Source organism: Nerophis lumbriciformis, linkage group LG04 (assembly GCF_033978685.3).
Source record: "Nerophis lumbriciformis linkage group LG04, RoL_Nlum_v2.1, whole genome shotgun sequence".
Lineage (NCBI taxonomy): Eukaryota > Metazoa > Chordata > Actinopteri > Syngnathiformes > Syngnathidae > Nerophis > Nerophis lumbriciformis.
Window position 1 is genome coordinate 9,420,001 of NC_084551.2, and position 16,203 is coordinate 9,436,203.

General features: G+C 35.9%; 2 protein-coding genes across 3 annotated transcripts in view; both read right to left on the reverse strand.

Annotated features, from left to right (window-relative positions):
- hace1 (HECT domain and ankyrin repeat containing E3 ubiquitin protein ligase 1) overlaps nucleotides 1-5,230 on the reverse strand; it is a 38,545-nt gene extending 33,315 nt beyond the window's left edge. For both annotated transcript variants that reach the window (XM_061948604.2, XM_061948595.2), the window contains exons 1-3: nucleotides 4,962-5,230; nucleotides 4,600-4,654; nucleotides 740-829 (exon numbers count right to left, since the gene is read on the reverse strand). In XM_061948604.2, the coding sequence (XP_061804588.1) occupies nucleotides 740-829; nucleotides 4,600-4,654; nucleotides 4,962-5,052 (236 nt within the window). In that variant the 5' untranslated portion in view covers nucleotides 5,053-5,230. The remainder of the gene's footprint in view (nucleotides 1-739; nucleotides 830-4,599; nucleotides 4,655-4,961) is intronic.
- A 4,653-nt stretch (nucleotides 5,231-9,883) lies between these two features.
- The window catches only part of LOC133592028 (popeye domain-containing protein 1-like), a 60,053-nt gene continuing 53,733 nt past the window's right edge, over nucleotides 9,884-16,203 (reverse strand). Inside the window, exon 10 of the mRNA XM_072912917.1 lies at nucleotides 9,884-10,212. Within this exon, the coding sequence (XP_072769018.1) occupies nucleotides 10,082-10,212 (131 nt within the window). The 3' untranslated portion in view covers nucleotides 9,884-10,081. The remainder of the gene's footprint in view (nucleotides 10,213-16,203) is intronic.

A 16,203-nucleotide genomic window follows, 5' to 3' on the forward strand; every position in this document is an offset into this window, starting at 1 on the left:
CGCTTGGAGGTGCGCTCAGCGCGGCTCCCAGATGATTGCGCACTGGTGTGCGTCTGGGCCGTGACAGCGTGGCACGCGAATGTCTCTGCTGCATTGGATCAGTCTCCTTTCTTTTTAACAGGCAAAAGCTTTATAACCTCACTAATGCCTTGCATCGTCTATATTAGATATATAACAACGGGTGGGTGCGGGCGGGTGCGGTTTTGATTAAATGTTAGATCGGGTGGATGGCGGATGGTTGACGACTTTTGTGATGCGGTTGCGGATGAAATAATTGCCTATCCGCGCATCTCTAACATATACACTAAAGGCAGCAAAGTGCATAATTACACCACCAGGGCCCTTATAGGACCACTGGTGATAGTAGTAATTGTAATACATCCATCCATCCATTTTCTACCACTTGCCCCGTAATGCATTTCTTTATTACTTTTGTAAACACATTTACAAAAATGTGTGCTCAGCTCACCTAGTCTGAGAATACACTACAATGGCATGTTTGGTGTGTCAATTATTGGCCCTTGTGTGGCTTGTTTGAATGAAGTGTTAGGAGACACAAATAAGTGGTGTTGAATTACCATAAATTGTGTTCATGAACAAAATAGAGAATACAGAATTGTACTATGTACCAGGAAGCACAGCGGCATTTAAGGAGTGGTCATCAAGTACTCCATTGTAAAAATGAGCCTTGTTATGAATGCTATGCTTGTTATGAGTGTGTCAATTAAGGAGGTCTTACTTGGCAGCAATATGAAGTAGGCTCCTCTTCACACGTCCAAATGCATAGTTCACATCAAACTTGGAGTTGAGCAGCAACTCTGACACTGACCTTTGGAAAGAGGATGACAAAAAGGACTTAGGAGGTGACACATATTCTGTCAGCTTCAGCACGTTTAAAATAATCACAAATTGTAAGATTTATGCTATAGTGTCAATGAGTAAACAATGAATGTATACATCCAAATACAGTATGGGCCAAATGTGACACCAGAACAAAATAAAAGCAGACCTTGGTTTTGTTTCGTGGTTAGGCACATTGCCATGAATTACTTAAAACTTAATTTTCGACCAAAGCGATTTGGTTTGTAGATATTAGATTAGCTTTATGACTAGTTAATTGTGTACGGCAGAAGAATATGTTGGGCACAGCTACACGGAGGAAGGACGAGGCGCCCCTGCTCTCCCTTACCACCATAGAAGTGAAACCGGGAATCGCAAAAAAGCTCTAAAAGGGAAGATGTGACTGTCAACACTGACTGTCCGGTCCCAGCTGTTTGACTATAATTAGGACAATATGATCGTATTCTTACACGTGATGAGGGATTTGCTCCAATGAAATCAACAATAACTTGCATCATTTTTATTAATACGGTATTTTACTTCAAGGGGCTATTTGTGGCTTATGTTACCATTATTGGTTTAACACAACAAATATTTTTTAAGTGTCTATATTTTTCACAATTACAAGTCTTTCCTTTCTTTTAAATAGACAACATTTCAATAGTCATTTTATTTTTCTGTAACAGCTGAATGATCAGCACAGTTACAGTAAAAATACATGTTTATGAATACATTTGTCATCTTTGTTGTTAGTAAGCACATGCCTAAAATAACTTAAGCTGCATTTAGAAGTCGATTGGAAAAATTAGAGCCATTAAATGTGTACGCTTTATGATCCGACGAATCGTTAAGATAATCCTTGACTAATCAACTATCAAAATAATCGTTAGGTACAGCCCTATTGCCTATTCATATGATTATATCTTTTTTTATGTATGCTGTAAAAAAATAAAAATACAAATAAAGTATTTTCTGTTAAAAAAGAAATTGACAGCTCATTGCCAAAATTTGTATTTTTACAGCTTTTAATATCCATCCATCCATCCATTTTCTACCACTTATTTTAATTTTTTTTTTTTTAATTAACGAATGGAATGAAATTAAATGGGGCGGTCCCTTTTTTTGGATGCGGTAAAATTATTACCGTAAAATTCATAGTTGTTGTTTTTATAGGTTATTACTGTATTTGGAAGGTAGCTGAGACAGGCTGCAGCACCACCCGCGACCCCGAAAGGGACAAGCGGTAGAAATGGATGGATGGATGGTACCAAAGTTGATCTTACGGTAAAAAGACTCAGTCGCCAGAATTTTACTGTAAAATCTATTGTAATTTTTCCATTGTAAAATTTGATGGAAAACTTGCTTTGAAAGTCAAGCAGAAATTTAACTATTTCTGTTTACTTCAACAAAGAAATTGGGGAATATATAATACTGCAATATTTTGTTTTATTATTAGATAATATTAAAATGTTAAAGATAAGCAATTGCATGTAATACATGTATTTTTTTTAAGTGTAAATGGAAACAACAAATACATTTACTAAGACAAGATAAAGTACTTTATTAACACATTATTTTCAGGCTATCACGGGCTACATAAAATGATGGTTTGGGCCAAACTTGGCCCCCAGGTCTTGAGTTTGACACATGGGCAGTAGAGGTCGTAAGTACAAAGGAACATGAGTACAAAGCTCAAAAAGGCAATGAGATGGAAACGTTTGTGACAGCAATGAAAAAAAAAAAAAGGAGTCATCATCAGCGGCATAAAACTCAGACAGTGCACTGTACAGATAAATGAATAGTATCAATTGTAATCCAATTCATTCTTATAATAAAGAATGTCATAAATGTCAATATGAAATACATTTTACTCTGAAATTGTATTAATAAGGTTGTTTAATCAAATTAAGAAGTATAACACTACTTAACACCCCATGCAAAAAATGCAAAATATTTTAATCCACCCGTGGTATAGCGGACTTTCGTAAACTCTAATCACAAACAAATCTGTGGCTTCCTGTTAAAAAAAAGATATCAGGCAGCCAGAAGAGAAAAAAAGACAAGTGAGAAAGAAAGGCCCAAATTAGGCAGTCAAATGCTTACAACTTTTTTTGTTCCGTCTAAATTTAAATACCACGGTTCTAATCAGGCTCAGGTTAAGAGGGGAGGAGTATATTTACAGCTAGAATTCACCAAGTCAAGTATTTATATCACGGTGGCAGAGGGGTTAGTGCATCTGCCTCACAATACGAAGGTCCTGAGTAGTCTTGGGTTCAATCCCGGGCTCGGGATCTTTCTGTGTGGAGTTTGCATGTCCTCCCCGTGACTGCGTGGGTTCCCTCCGGGTACTCCGGCTTCCTCCCACCTCCAAAGACATGCACCTGGGGATAAGTTGATTGGCAACACTAAATTGGCCCTAGTGTGTGGATGTGAGTGTGAATGTTGTCTGTCTATCTGCGTTGGCCCTGCGATGAGGTGGCGACTTGTCCAGGGTGTACTCTGCCTTCCGCCCGATTGTAGCTGAGATAGGCTCCAGCGCCCCCCGCGACCCCAAAAGGGAATAAGCGGTAGAAAATGGATGGATGGATATACATATATCTATATATATATATATATATATATAAGAAATACATATATATATATATATATATATATATATATATATATCTATAAGAAATACTTGACTTTCAGTGAATTGTAGCTATATATATATATATATATATATATATATATATATATAAAATAAATATATATATATATATAAAATAAATAAATATATATATATGTATATATATGTATTAATTATATATATATATATATATATATATATATATATATATATATATAAATAAAATTAATACATATATATACATATATATATATTTATTTATTTTATATATATATATATATATATATATATATATATATATAATATATATATATATATATATATTTATTTTATATATATATATATATATATATATATAGCTACAATTCACTGAAAGTCAAGTATTTCTTATAGATATATATATATATATATATATATATATATATATATATATATATATATATATATAAATAAGAGAAATACTTGATTATATATATAAATAAGAGAAATACTTGATTAAATTTCAGTGTTCATTTATTTACACATATACACACACATAACACTCATCTACTCATTGTTGAGTTAAGGGTTGAATTGCCCATTCTTGTTCTATTCTCTGTCACTATTTTTCTAACCATGCAGAACACCCTCTCTGATGATGCATTCTGCTTCGTCTCCTTGTTGTGTGCCCAGTTGTGCACTGCACTCTCTAAAAGCCGTAGATGTTATTGTCACATATGCATGTACAGTAGATGGCAGTATTGTCCTGTTTAAGAGTGTCACAACATTGCTGTTTACGGCAGACGAACTGCTTTACGGTAGACGAAAACGTGACTGCTGTTGTTGCCGCGCTAATGAAACTGCCTAACAATAAACCCACATAAGAAACAAAGAACTCGCCCTCGATCATTCTACAGTTATAACGCGATTGGGCAGCCACGCTGTTTATATTGTGGGAAAGCGGACGTGAAAACAGGCTGTCGACACGTCACTCTGGTCTGCATGAATTTCGGGAGAAAATTTGTCCCGGGAGGTTTTCGGGAGAGGCGCTGAATTTCGGGAGTCTCCCGGAAAATCCGGGAGGGTTGGCAAGTATGCTGAGGACCCTCTTGTAAAAGCATGTTGTCATGAAGGCTTGGTTTATCGCCTACCTGTGCTGGTCAGCCATCACCATTGGCATGAGTGTGTACACTGCAGTTTCATTGTCTGTGAACATAGAAATAAAATACCGTAGATGAACAGTAAATCAGCTAAACGACTTGCTTTTTACATTTTAAAGCATGTTAATCTGGGCAACATCAGACCGCGATGCATTGGAGAACATTACAGAAAGGAAACACGAGTTGACTACACATGTCAACAAATGGGACACTTACTTCCAGTACAAATGACTATTTTGTAAATGTAATAATACTATTATTGTTGTTGTTGATGTGTAAAATGCAAAGGGACTAGGACACGCTACGTTTGGTTCCGGGTATTGTCTGTAGTAACACCTCCAGGCTGGCATTACCTTCGGGGAGTTCCACCGTCCTGGCCCGACGCAGGGAGCGGGTAAGCCGGCTGAGTTGTACGTTAAGCTGCTCCATCGCCCGTTCCATCATAGGCCAACAGCCACCCCGGTAGAAATTGTCGTGTCGCCCAGTGGCTTTAGAATAAGTTCCACATTCGAATGAGTGGTCCCTGGGCGTTGCCCATGGACGCCGACAGGGGTAGGCGTCTTTCTGGCACACTGCTTTACTGCTAACTCATTATTTCCCTCCCCTGCTGTCCTCCTTCAAGTCAATCTTATCGCAACTGGTTCATACTTCCTGTTATGATGACGTAGTCGCATTCGCTGGGGCCGCTGGGTAATGTAGTTCAGAATTGTTGTGCCTTAGAACTCCACTTTAAACTATGTGAAAACTACGATGCTGTGTTTAAAATGTGGATTATTTACGGAACTTGGCTTTACATCATACTTGCCAACCCTCCCGAATTTTCCGGGAGACTCCCGAAATTCAGCGCCTCTCCCGAAAACCTCCCGGGACAAATATTCTCCCGAAAATCTCCCGATTTTCAGCCGGAGCTGGAAGCCACGCCCCCTCCAGCTCCATGCGGACCTGAGTGAGGACAGCCTTTTTTCATGACGGGAGGACAACAGCAGGGCCGGCCCGTGGCATAGGCCGTATAGGCAAATGCTAAGGGCGCCGTCCATCAGGGGGCGCCACGCCAGTGCCACAAATGTTGGAGAAAAAAAAAAGAAGTTTGTACTATTATTTCTAAATACAAAAAATAATCCCACGTTAATTAAAATGCAAAGTAAAGCCTATTTAATAGAAATATTATTTGTTACAACATTACGCCCAACCCCCCGCACGGTGCGCCCCCTCCCTTCCCGTATCATGACTCTTTTTGGACGTCACCACATCAAAAAATCAACACAAGATGTCAAAACGGCCAAAACTGTCAGGTGCCCAGGGAAGAAAAAAGAGAAAAGAAGAGGAGGAGAAACAAGAAAAGACAGAGGTAGCAGGTAAGTAACGTTAGCCTACATGAAATTATTTGTCTGTTACAGAATGTGATAGTAGCTGGCTTTTTAGCATTAAGCTAATGTTACATGATTCGGCAATTGCTAATCAATAAATAGCTAGTTCTGTTTTAACGTCGGGTTAATATTGTGGAGGTGGCTAAATTGTTATGGAAAATAATAATGTAACGTTAGGTAATTACAGTACTCCCACCTTACATTCCTCAGGGACATTTGTATTAGATCTTTTAAGCAGGTGTTTTTTGTTTACATTGTTATTGCCTTCTGGTTAGCTAATGTTTGCCCTGCAGGTAATAGTCACTTTTCCACCCCTTTATATATTAGGTATGGTTGTAAGTAAAAAAAAAAAAAAAAGGTCAAAGACAAAGCTATTCAGTTTCTTGTGAGTATATACACTTCACTGCCGATGTGGGGGGGCGCCACCTAAAATCTTGCCTAGGGCGCCAGATTGGTTAGGGCCGGGCCTGGACAACAGGGTGACAAGAACTAAATCATCCAGACTAGAGATAAATTGTATTATTATGTTTATCTTACCTAAAAATAAATATATTTATTAATTTAAAAAAACAAAAACTAAATACATTTTTACTATATTTTGCTAAAAACATCAAAATTAATTGCATTTTTATTTGTATTTTTTCCTGACTCCTTATTACATCCAGCCATAGAATTATACATTAAAATAAACATATTTGAAATAATTGATTTTAAATTATCATAATAATTCATTTAAAATGACCATATTTAATTATTAAAATAATTGCTTGTTTATCAAGAACTTTAGCATTTTATTCATTACATTTTGAAACTCTCAGAAGCCAAATTATGTTATATTCCTTAATATTCATTTATGCAAGTTTGAAATATCAATTATCTAAACACAGTTTTGTTTGCATATTTTCAGGATGTAGATATCTATATACATATATATATATATATATATATATATATATATATATATATATATATATATATATATATATATATATATATATATATATATATGTATGAAATACTTGACTTGGTGAATTCTAGCTGTCAATATACTCCTCCCCTCTTAACCACGCCCCAAACCCCGCCCCCCCCACCCCCGACCACGCCCCCACCCCCCGAAATCGGAGGTCTCAAGGTTGGCAAGTATGCTTTACATGTTGTAACATATATATATATTTTGCATTCTATTTTAGTTACTTTATTGAGTTTACCGACCCCCTGGCGCTGTTTTGTTCTGTTTTTGTACTGTTTCTGTACTTGTTTTGATTATTATTATTTCTTCATTGTATGTAAATGTTGCATATTATAAATAAAGGTTTATAAAATTAAAAAACACATTTAAAACAATACAAAAAAAATAAATAATAATAATGTAGTTCAAATGATGTTGCAACGCCTTCCTATTATCATTTGTATTAAAAAACAAAGATTTATTGATAAAAAATTGATTGTGACTTAGCAAAACAAAACAACATTTATTTTATTTTAATTAGGTTTATTATTGTAACATATTACATATTCCAAACATTATAATGGAGAATAATTAGAGATAATATCGGCAGGCCGATATTATCGGCCGGAAAATGCTTTAAAATGTAATATCGGAATTTATCTGTATCGGTATTTTTTCTTTTCTTTTTTTAATCGACATAACAAACACAAGATACACTTACAAATAGTGCAACAACCCAAAAAACCTCCCTCCCCCATTTACACTCATTCACACAAAAGGGTTGTTTCTTTCTGTTATTAATATTCTGGTTCCTACATTATATATCAATATATATCAATACAGTCTGCAAGGGATACAGTCCGTAAGCACACATGATTGTGCGTGCTGCTGGTCCACTAATAGTACTAACCTTTAACAGGTAATTTGACTCATTTTCATTAATTAATAGTTTCTATGTAACTGTTTTTATATTGTTTTACTTTCTTTTTTTATTCAAGAAAATGTTTTAATTTTATTTATCTTATTTATTTATTTTTTTTTAAAAAGGACCTTATCTTCACCATACCTGGTTGTCCAAATCAGGCATAATAATGTGTTAATTCCACGACTGTATATATTGGTATCGGTTGATATCGGTATCGGTAATTGAGAGTTGGACAATATCGGAATATCAGATATCGGCAAAAAGCCATTATCGGACATCCCTAATAATAATGGATTAGATTTTATATCGCGCTTTTCTATTGTTAGATACTCAAAGCGCTCACAGAGAAGTGGGAACCCATCATTCATTCACACCTGGTGGTGGTAAGCTACATTTGTAGCCACAGCTGCCCTGGGGTAGACTGACGGAAGCGAGGCTGCCAGTTGGCGCCTTCGGCCCCTCCAACTACCACCTATCATTCATTCATCATTCATTCACCAGTGTGAGCGGCACCGGGGGCAAGGGTGAAGAGTCCTGCCCAAGGACACAACGGCAGCGATTTGGATGTCAAGAGGCGGGGAGCGAACCTGCAACCCTCAGGTTTCTGGCACGGCCGCTCTACCCACTACGTCATACCGCCCCATTAAGAGGATGAAGTCAAATTATTCTATGTAAAATAGGTCAAAATTAAAAAAATAAAATCATAATAAAATAAAACAGTCAATCTTAGTATTATGAAGAAACAAATGTAATTTTGGAAGCATTAAGTTGAAACAAAGGTGTATTTTTAGGTTGTAACATTATGAGAAGCAATCAAAATATATATTATTTGTTTTACACACAATGTGTTGTCAAGCTTATGAGATGCAACGCAAGTGTAAGCCACTGTGACACTATTATTCATTTTTTATTTTATTATATTTGATTTATTATTAATGGCTGTAATGATAATGTCAATGAGGGATTTCTAATCACTGCTATGTTGGAATTGTTATTAATACTGATACTGTTGTTGATATTATTATTTTTTGTTTGACTACTTTTGGATTGTTTTGGGTCATGTTTGTGTCTCAATTGCTCTGTTGATTGCTATTCTGAATGTTGCTTGTTGGTTTTGGAATTGGAATTGTTTTATTATGGTATTATTGTGTTGGATTGATTAATAAAAAAATACATAAAATAAAATAAAATAAAAATAAAGAAAGAAATCAAGGATTTTATTTTTTAGAAAATTTGGTGTATTGTCATACATATTACAATAATAAATTCAAAATGTTAGGGGGATTAAGCCATAATATGGGAATAAAGAAGTACATATTTTGGGGGAAAAAAACAGCAAGTGTAATTTATGGAGCTCAAAGTTCAAATTAATAATAGGGTTTTTCATCAATACTGTATCACAAAGCTGAGAAAGAAGCAGCGTATCTACTACATGGGCAAATTGGCATTGTTTTCAATAATGTTGATATGGCTGAGATTTGAAATAAATATTTGATATATATGTATGTGTGGGTATATATATATATGTATATATATATATATATATATATATATATATATATATATATATATATATATATATATATATATATATATATATATATATATATATAGGTATCTGTTTATATTTTATGTATTATTATTTATTTCTCTTATTTTATTTTATTTTTTTTATTTCTTATTTTTTCCCCCCTCTTTCTTTGTTTATTTAATTGATGTATTTGTAGATATTACTTCGTTTTTTTGTTGTTTCTTTCTTTTTTTTTGGGGGGGGGGGTGGTATGGGTGGGATATAAACAAAAATATTTTGACATTCAGGGCAGACAATAGATGTATGATTGATGTGAATATGATGTAATGGATAGGAATGTCTGATGCTGGATGTCAATAAAAATAAAATGAAAAAAATAAATAAAAAATGAAATAAATATTTGAAATTGATAATACCGTGATAATAAATTGTGATTCATCACACAAAAGTATTGTGATTAATCATGATTAGGATTTGGAATCATTTTAAAAAAAAATCCCACCCAACATATTTTATTATTTCATTACAAGCGACAGAAATGACAAAAAAACAAACGTGACAAAAAGTGTAGAATAGTGGCAGGACATGCGGTACATAAATACATTTCCACACGCAACAGGTATGTCACAAAGCATGTGATCTAGAATCTAGATCAAAATATGATGTAGATCAAAATACAATGCCAGTGTGTTTCCCCAAGGTTACACTTCCTCAGTGGAGGTGCTAGACAGGCGGCATGGCTTGGAGAGTGGAGAATCCAGAAAAACATCATCCTCCATGCCTTCCTCAATTGGCTTCATCTTGGAAGAGGTCCTTGCACCAGGTGATTTTTCTACATGGAGACATTTAGCAGGGTGGTGTAAAAATATTAGCATTCAAGCTTGAGTGGATTCTGTCAAACTAAATGTGAATACATTAACACAATCTGTTTACATACGGCCACATAGAGAGGAGATACTTTTCAATGCTAAAAGCATTTTTAAGTGCAACAATTAACTCCAGGCTCTTTTAGTCAAATTCAAGCAGCACCTGATAATACAAATGTGTGGTATCGCGCCTCCTCTTAATGTGCACATATTCATTCTTTTTCAATATGGTTTTCCAATATGACTAATTATGAGTTTCTGTGGAAAATAGATTTATGAGAGGTTTGCAGATTAAAGGCCAATGCCAAATTCATTAAAAGTATCAGTTTGCAATGTAGTTTTCAATGCTGCATTATCAGAGGTGGGTAGAGTAGCCAGAAATTGTACTCAAGTAAGAGTACTGTTACTTTAGAGATTTATTACTCAAGTAAAAGTAAGGAGTAGTCACCCAAATATTTACTTGAGTAAAAGTAAAAAGTATGTTGTGAAAAAACTACTCAAGTACTGAGTAACTGATGAGTAACATACACACACATATCATATATATATATATATATATATATATATATATATATATATATATATATATATATACATATATATATATATATATATATATATATATATATATATATATATATATATATATATATATACACACACACACACACTATTTTGAAGAAACTAAAATCTAAATAATGTTTTCAGTTATTTCACCTTTTTTTGTCAAGTACATAACTCCGCATGTGTTTATTCATAGTTTTGATGCCTTCAGTGACAATCTACAATGTAAATAGTCATGAAAATAAAGAAAACGCATCGAATGAGAAGGTGTCCAAACTCTTGGCCTGTACTGTAAAGATATATATATATATATATATATATATATATATATATATATATATATATATATATATATATATATATATATATATATATATATATATATATATATATATATATACACACATATATACAGTATATAATTTATATTTATTTATTTTGCCGTTTTTGTTTACATGTTAAAGGTGTTTTAATGAATATACATGCATGTTTAACACATATAGATTCCTTTCTTTCATGAAGACAAGAATATAAGTTGGTGTATTACCTGATTCTGATGACTTGCATTGATTGTAATCAGACAGTAGTGCTGATAGCGTCCACGTTTTCAAATGGAGGAGAAAAAAAGTTCCTCCTTTCTGTCTAATACCACATGAAAGTGGTTGGTTTTTGGCATTTTATTTGTCCAGCTTCCATATTCGTTTTTATACACTTTACAAGAAATACATTGGCGGCAAACTCCGTAGCTTGCTAGCTTGTTTGCGCTGGCTTTCGGAGACTCTTATTTTGAAAGCGCAGTCGCGATGGAGCAGCACTTTTATTGTGAAGACAGGAACTGTGCAGTCAGTCTTTAGGCTTTTGACGGGATGTACGGTTGAAATAAAAAAAAGGGTCTTTTTTCCTTTACACTTTTGATTGATTGATTGAAACTTTTATTAGTAGATTACACAGTACAGTACATATTCCGTACAATTGACCACTAAATGGTAACACCCCAATAAGTTTTTCAACTTGTTTAAGTCAGGTCATGTGACCGCCTGGCTCTGTTTGATTGGTCCAACGTCACCAGTGACTGCATCTGATTGGTGGAACGGAGTGAACGTCACCAGTGACTGTATTTGTTGAAACGCAGGCACTATGACAAACCAAAACAAACAAAGCGTGCATTAACAGATCGATAAAAATTAGTAGCGAGTAGCGAGCTGAATGTAGATAAAAGTAGCGGAGTAAAAGTAGTGTTTCTTCTCTATAAATATACTCAAGTAAAAGTAAAAGTATGTTGCATTAAAACTACTCTTAGAAGTACAATTTATCCCAAAAGTTACTCAAGTAGATGTAACGGAGTAAATGTAGCGCGTTACTACCCACCTCTGTGCGTTATACATCATGCATGTACCGTATTTTTCGGACTATAAGGCGCAGTTTTTTTCATAGTTTGGCCGGGGGTGCGACTTATACTCAGGAGCGACTTATGTGTGAAATTATTAACACATTAGCGTAAAATATCAAATAATATTATTTAGCTCATTCACGTAAGAGACTAGACGTATAAGATTTCATGGGATTTAGCGATTAGGAGTGACAGATTGTTTGGTAAACGTATAGCATGTTCTATATGTTATAGTTATTTGAATGACTCTTACCATAATATGTTACGTTAACATACCAGGCACGTTCTCAGTTGGTTATTTATGCCTCATATAACGTACACTTATTCAGCCTGTTGTTCACTATTCTTTATTTTGAGTTGCCTTTCAAATGTCTATTCTTGGTGTTGGGTTTTATCAAATACATTTCCCCAATATATGCGACTTATACTCCAGTGCGACTTATATATGTTTTTTTCCTTCTTTATTGTGCATTTTCGGCCGGTGCGACTTATACTCCGGAGCGACTTATACTCCGAAAAATGCGGTACCAGCCAGTCCGCACCACAACAAACCAAGTACTGCTGCTTGAGTATTGCTATCACAATGTAAATGTAAAACAGTCAGACTCAATTTAAAAGCACAAACATTCCAGTATTGTTTCGGGTATTGGTTGTTTACTTTAGGTTAAATGTCTGTCATTAAAGCCAGGGGCATACTTACCATTAGGCAAACACAGGCTGGGGCCCCCGAGATTTCCATCTCAGCGAAAATGATTGATAATGTTTTCTTTTATTTAAAACATTTTTTTATTTTTTGGTCTTAATTTGTGCGCTTCAAAAAACATTAAAGCGCTTCATCAGTCATGAATTGGACTATTTCATGCTACTGCGCATGCACAGACTTGATTCTGAAAGCCAGACCAAAACAAACGTATTGGTGCGGTTATGGGAGGTTTTTATTTAAATGAAGTGGAGTTACCCAAGTGGAGAGCAAAAGAGGAGATGGTGAGAAGAAATGAAATTTTTTTTTATTAAAGGGGTCATCTTGTGATTTTTGTTACTACATGTAAACCACGGGTGTCAAATTAATTTTAGATCGGGGACCACATGGAGAAAAATCTACACCCAAGTGGAAAAACAGAATGAACGGAAGGTACACGGACCGTTACTGTTATGCTAAAAACGAAAAGGAAAAGCTAAAATACTGCTTCCGGTTCAATTTGTCATCACACAGATAACCACGCATTTTTGAACGGAAGGTACACAGACCGTTCTTGTCATTTATTTTTTTGTGATCTCACTAGATCGGTTCGCAGCCGAGTGTTCAGCGGCTGGAATGAGGATCAGCACAGGGGCGTCCCTAGCTTTTAAGGACAGGGGGGGCTTAGCCCCCAGGAGATGCACAGAATGCGAGCGAACGTTACGCACAAGCACAAAACTTCACAAACGGCTAACAAAGACTTAGAAATTATTCATTGTTATTATTATTATTTAAAAAAAATGCACGGGACGAAATGAAATGCTCCCCGGGACGATGGCTTTTAACCATTTTTTTTCTTTTTCTTTTTATGTATTTATTCATTTTACATTTTATATTAAATGTCTTGGTTTTTCCTCCCTCTGAAAATCCTATGAAATGTTTAACAAGCCATCCTATAATAATACAACAGCTATTAATGTAACAATACAATAAAACAAATATATTTAATGATGTTTTTTTCATTATTTTAACAATAGGCTAATGTACATTACTTTATATAGATTCTACAAGAAACACAACACTTAAAAACTAAATTATTTACAATTGCACACACAAGGTTTTGTGCAGCTTCACTCATTGTAAAGGAAGATAATGTGCTTCGTACACCTGCAGGACCGCAAGCAAGGTCGCAGAGAAAATGCGGACTGGAATTTGAATGATGTGGACATTTTCTATATGAACAAGTGGAATGGATTGGACACCGACGCACTAAAGGGGCTTTCTACCTTACGCTACGAAGTGAGGGGGATTATTTATTTAAACTCATATTCGGGCCACTTTATAATGAATATGTATTTGTAAAAAAAAAATATATATATATATAACACCAAATTATTTAGGGGGGCTTAAGAATATTTTAGGGGGGCTTGAGCCCCCCTAAAATAGGCCTAACAACGCCAATGGATCAGCATCTCCAAATCTGAGGCCATGGTTCTCAGCAGGAAACCGATGGTTTGTACAGTCCAGGTAGGGGACGAGACTCTGTCCCAGGTGGAGGAGTTTAAGTATCTCGGGGTCTTGTTCACGATTGAGGGAAAGATGGAGAAGGAAATCAGCCGGAGAATCGGAGCAGCTGGGGCAGTATTGCAGTCTCTCTGCCGCATTGTTGTGACGAAACGATAGCTGAGCCAGAAGGCAAAGCTCTTGGTCTACCGAGCTATCTCCATTCCTACTCTCACCTATGGTCATGAAGTGTGGGTAATGACCGAAAGAATAAGATCGCGGATACAAGCGGCCGAAATGAGTTTCCTCAGAAGGGTGGCTGACATCTCCTTTAGAGAAGGGTGAGAAGTTCAGTCACCCGAGAGAGACTCGGAGTAGAGCCGCTGCTTCTTCGCTTGGAAAGGAGCCAGCTTAGGTGGTTCGGGCATCTCGTGCGGATGCCTCACGAGCGTCTCTCTAGGGAGGTCCTCGTTGCACGTCCCACTGGGAGGAGACCCCGCGGCAGGCCAAGGACCAGATGGGGGTAATAATAATAATAATACCTGGGATTTATATAGCGCTTTTCTAAGTACCCAAAGTCGCTTTTACATGTAGAACCCATCATTCATTCACACCTGGTGGTGGTAAGCTACTTTCATAGCCACAGCTGCCCTGGGGTAGACTGACGGAAGCGTGGCCGCAATTTGCGCCAACGGCCCCTCCGACCACCACCTATCATTCATCATTCAATTCACCGGTGTGAGTGGCACCGGGGGCAAAGGGTGAAGTGTCCCGCCCAAGGACACAACGGCAGCGATTTTTGGATGGTAAGAGGCGGGGAGCGAACCTACAACCCTCAGGTTTCTGGCACGGTTGCTCTACCCACTACGCCATGCCGCCCGGGGTATTACATCTCCTCTCTAGCCTGGGAACGCTTCGGGATTCCCCAGGAGGAAGTCGCCAATGTTGCTCTGGAGAGGGAAGTCTGGGGGTCTCTGCTGGAGCTGTTGTCCCCGCGACCCGATTCCGGATAAGCGGTTGAAGATGGATGGATGGATGGATGACTGGTGATTTTTATTTTCATTATATGAAAAATAAAATAAACCGTCTTTTTATGTAGTTATTTCTTTTCGATACAAAAAAATAAACTATTTGTATTCCAAATTGTATTTTTTGTATTTCAAAATGAAACTCCAATAAACTCAAACCAATCATTTTTTGTTTTGTTTTTCAATTTCCATTCATAAAACAACGACTCAATGTTTCAAAGATACACAGACAAGAGTGGTGCTTTTCATCACAAATATGTGAGTAGAAGAGCTCCAAATGGTACACTACGGTAACAGAGGGTCTACTGAGATAGGTAGGAACATTTTGAAGTCAACAGTCAAAAGTTCTCTTTTGTCCCCACCAGTCACCCATTTCCGGCTTTCATAAAAAATAGCACTGTGGTCCAACTGCACTAACAAATAATGATCACCAAAAAAATGTCTCACACTTTAATAATGATGATACAAGTCTGTACTGTTCTGGGCAAGACCTTGGCCAACTCTTAGAGACTGTAGAGAGTGAACTCCACATACTAAAGCAAAGGTTTGATGCCAATAAACTATCAATCAACCTAAATAAAACAAAATATATAATTTTTGGAAATAGAAAAAATAACATACAGTGTCATATAAGAATTGATGATATGGAGATAGAAAGGGTGTATTCAACAAAATTTTGGGGAATCTATATAGATGATAAATTCAATTGGAAACTGTACATAAATATACTTAGATCAAAGATGACAAAAAATATTGCTATGTTGCATAAAATCAAAAACTCCGTAAATCAAAA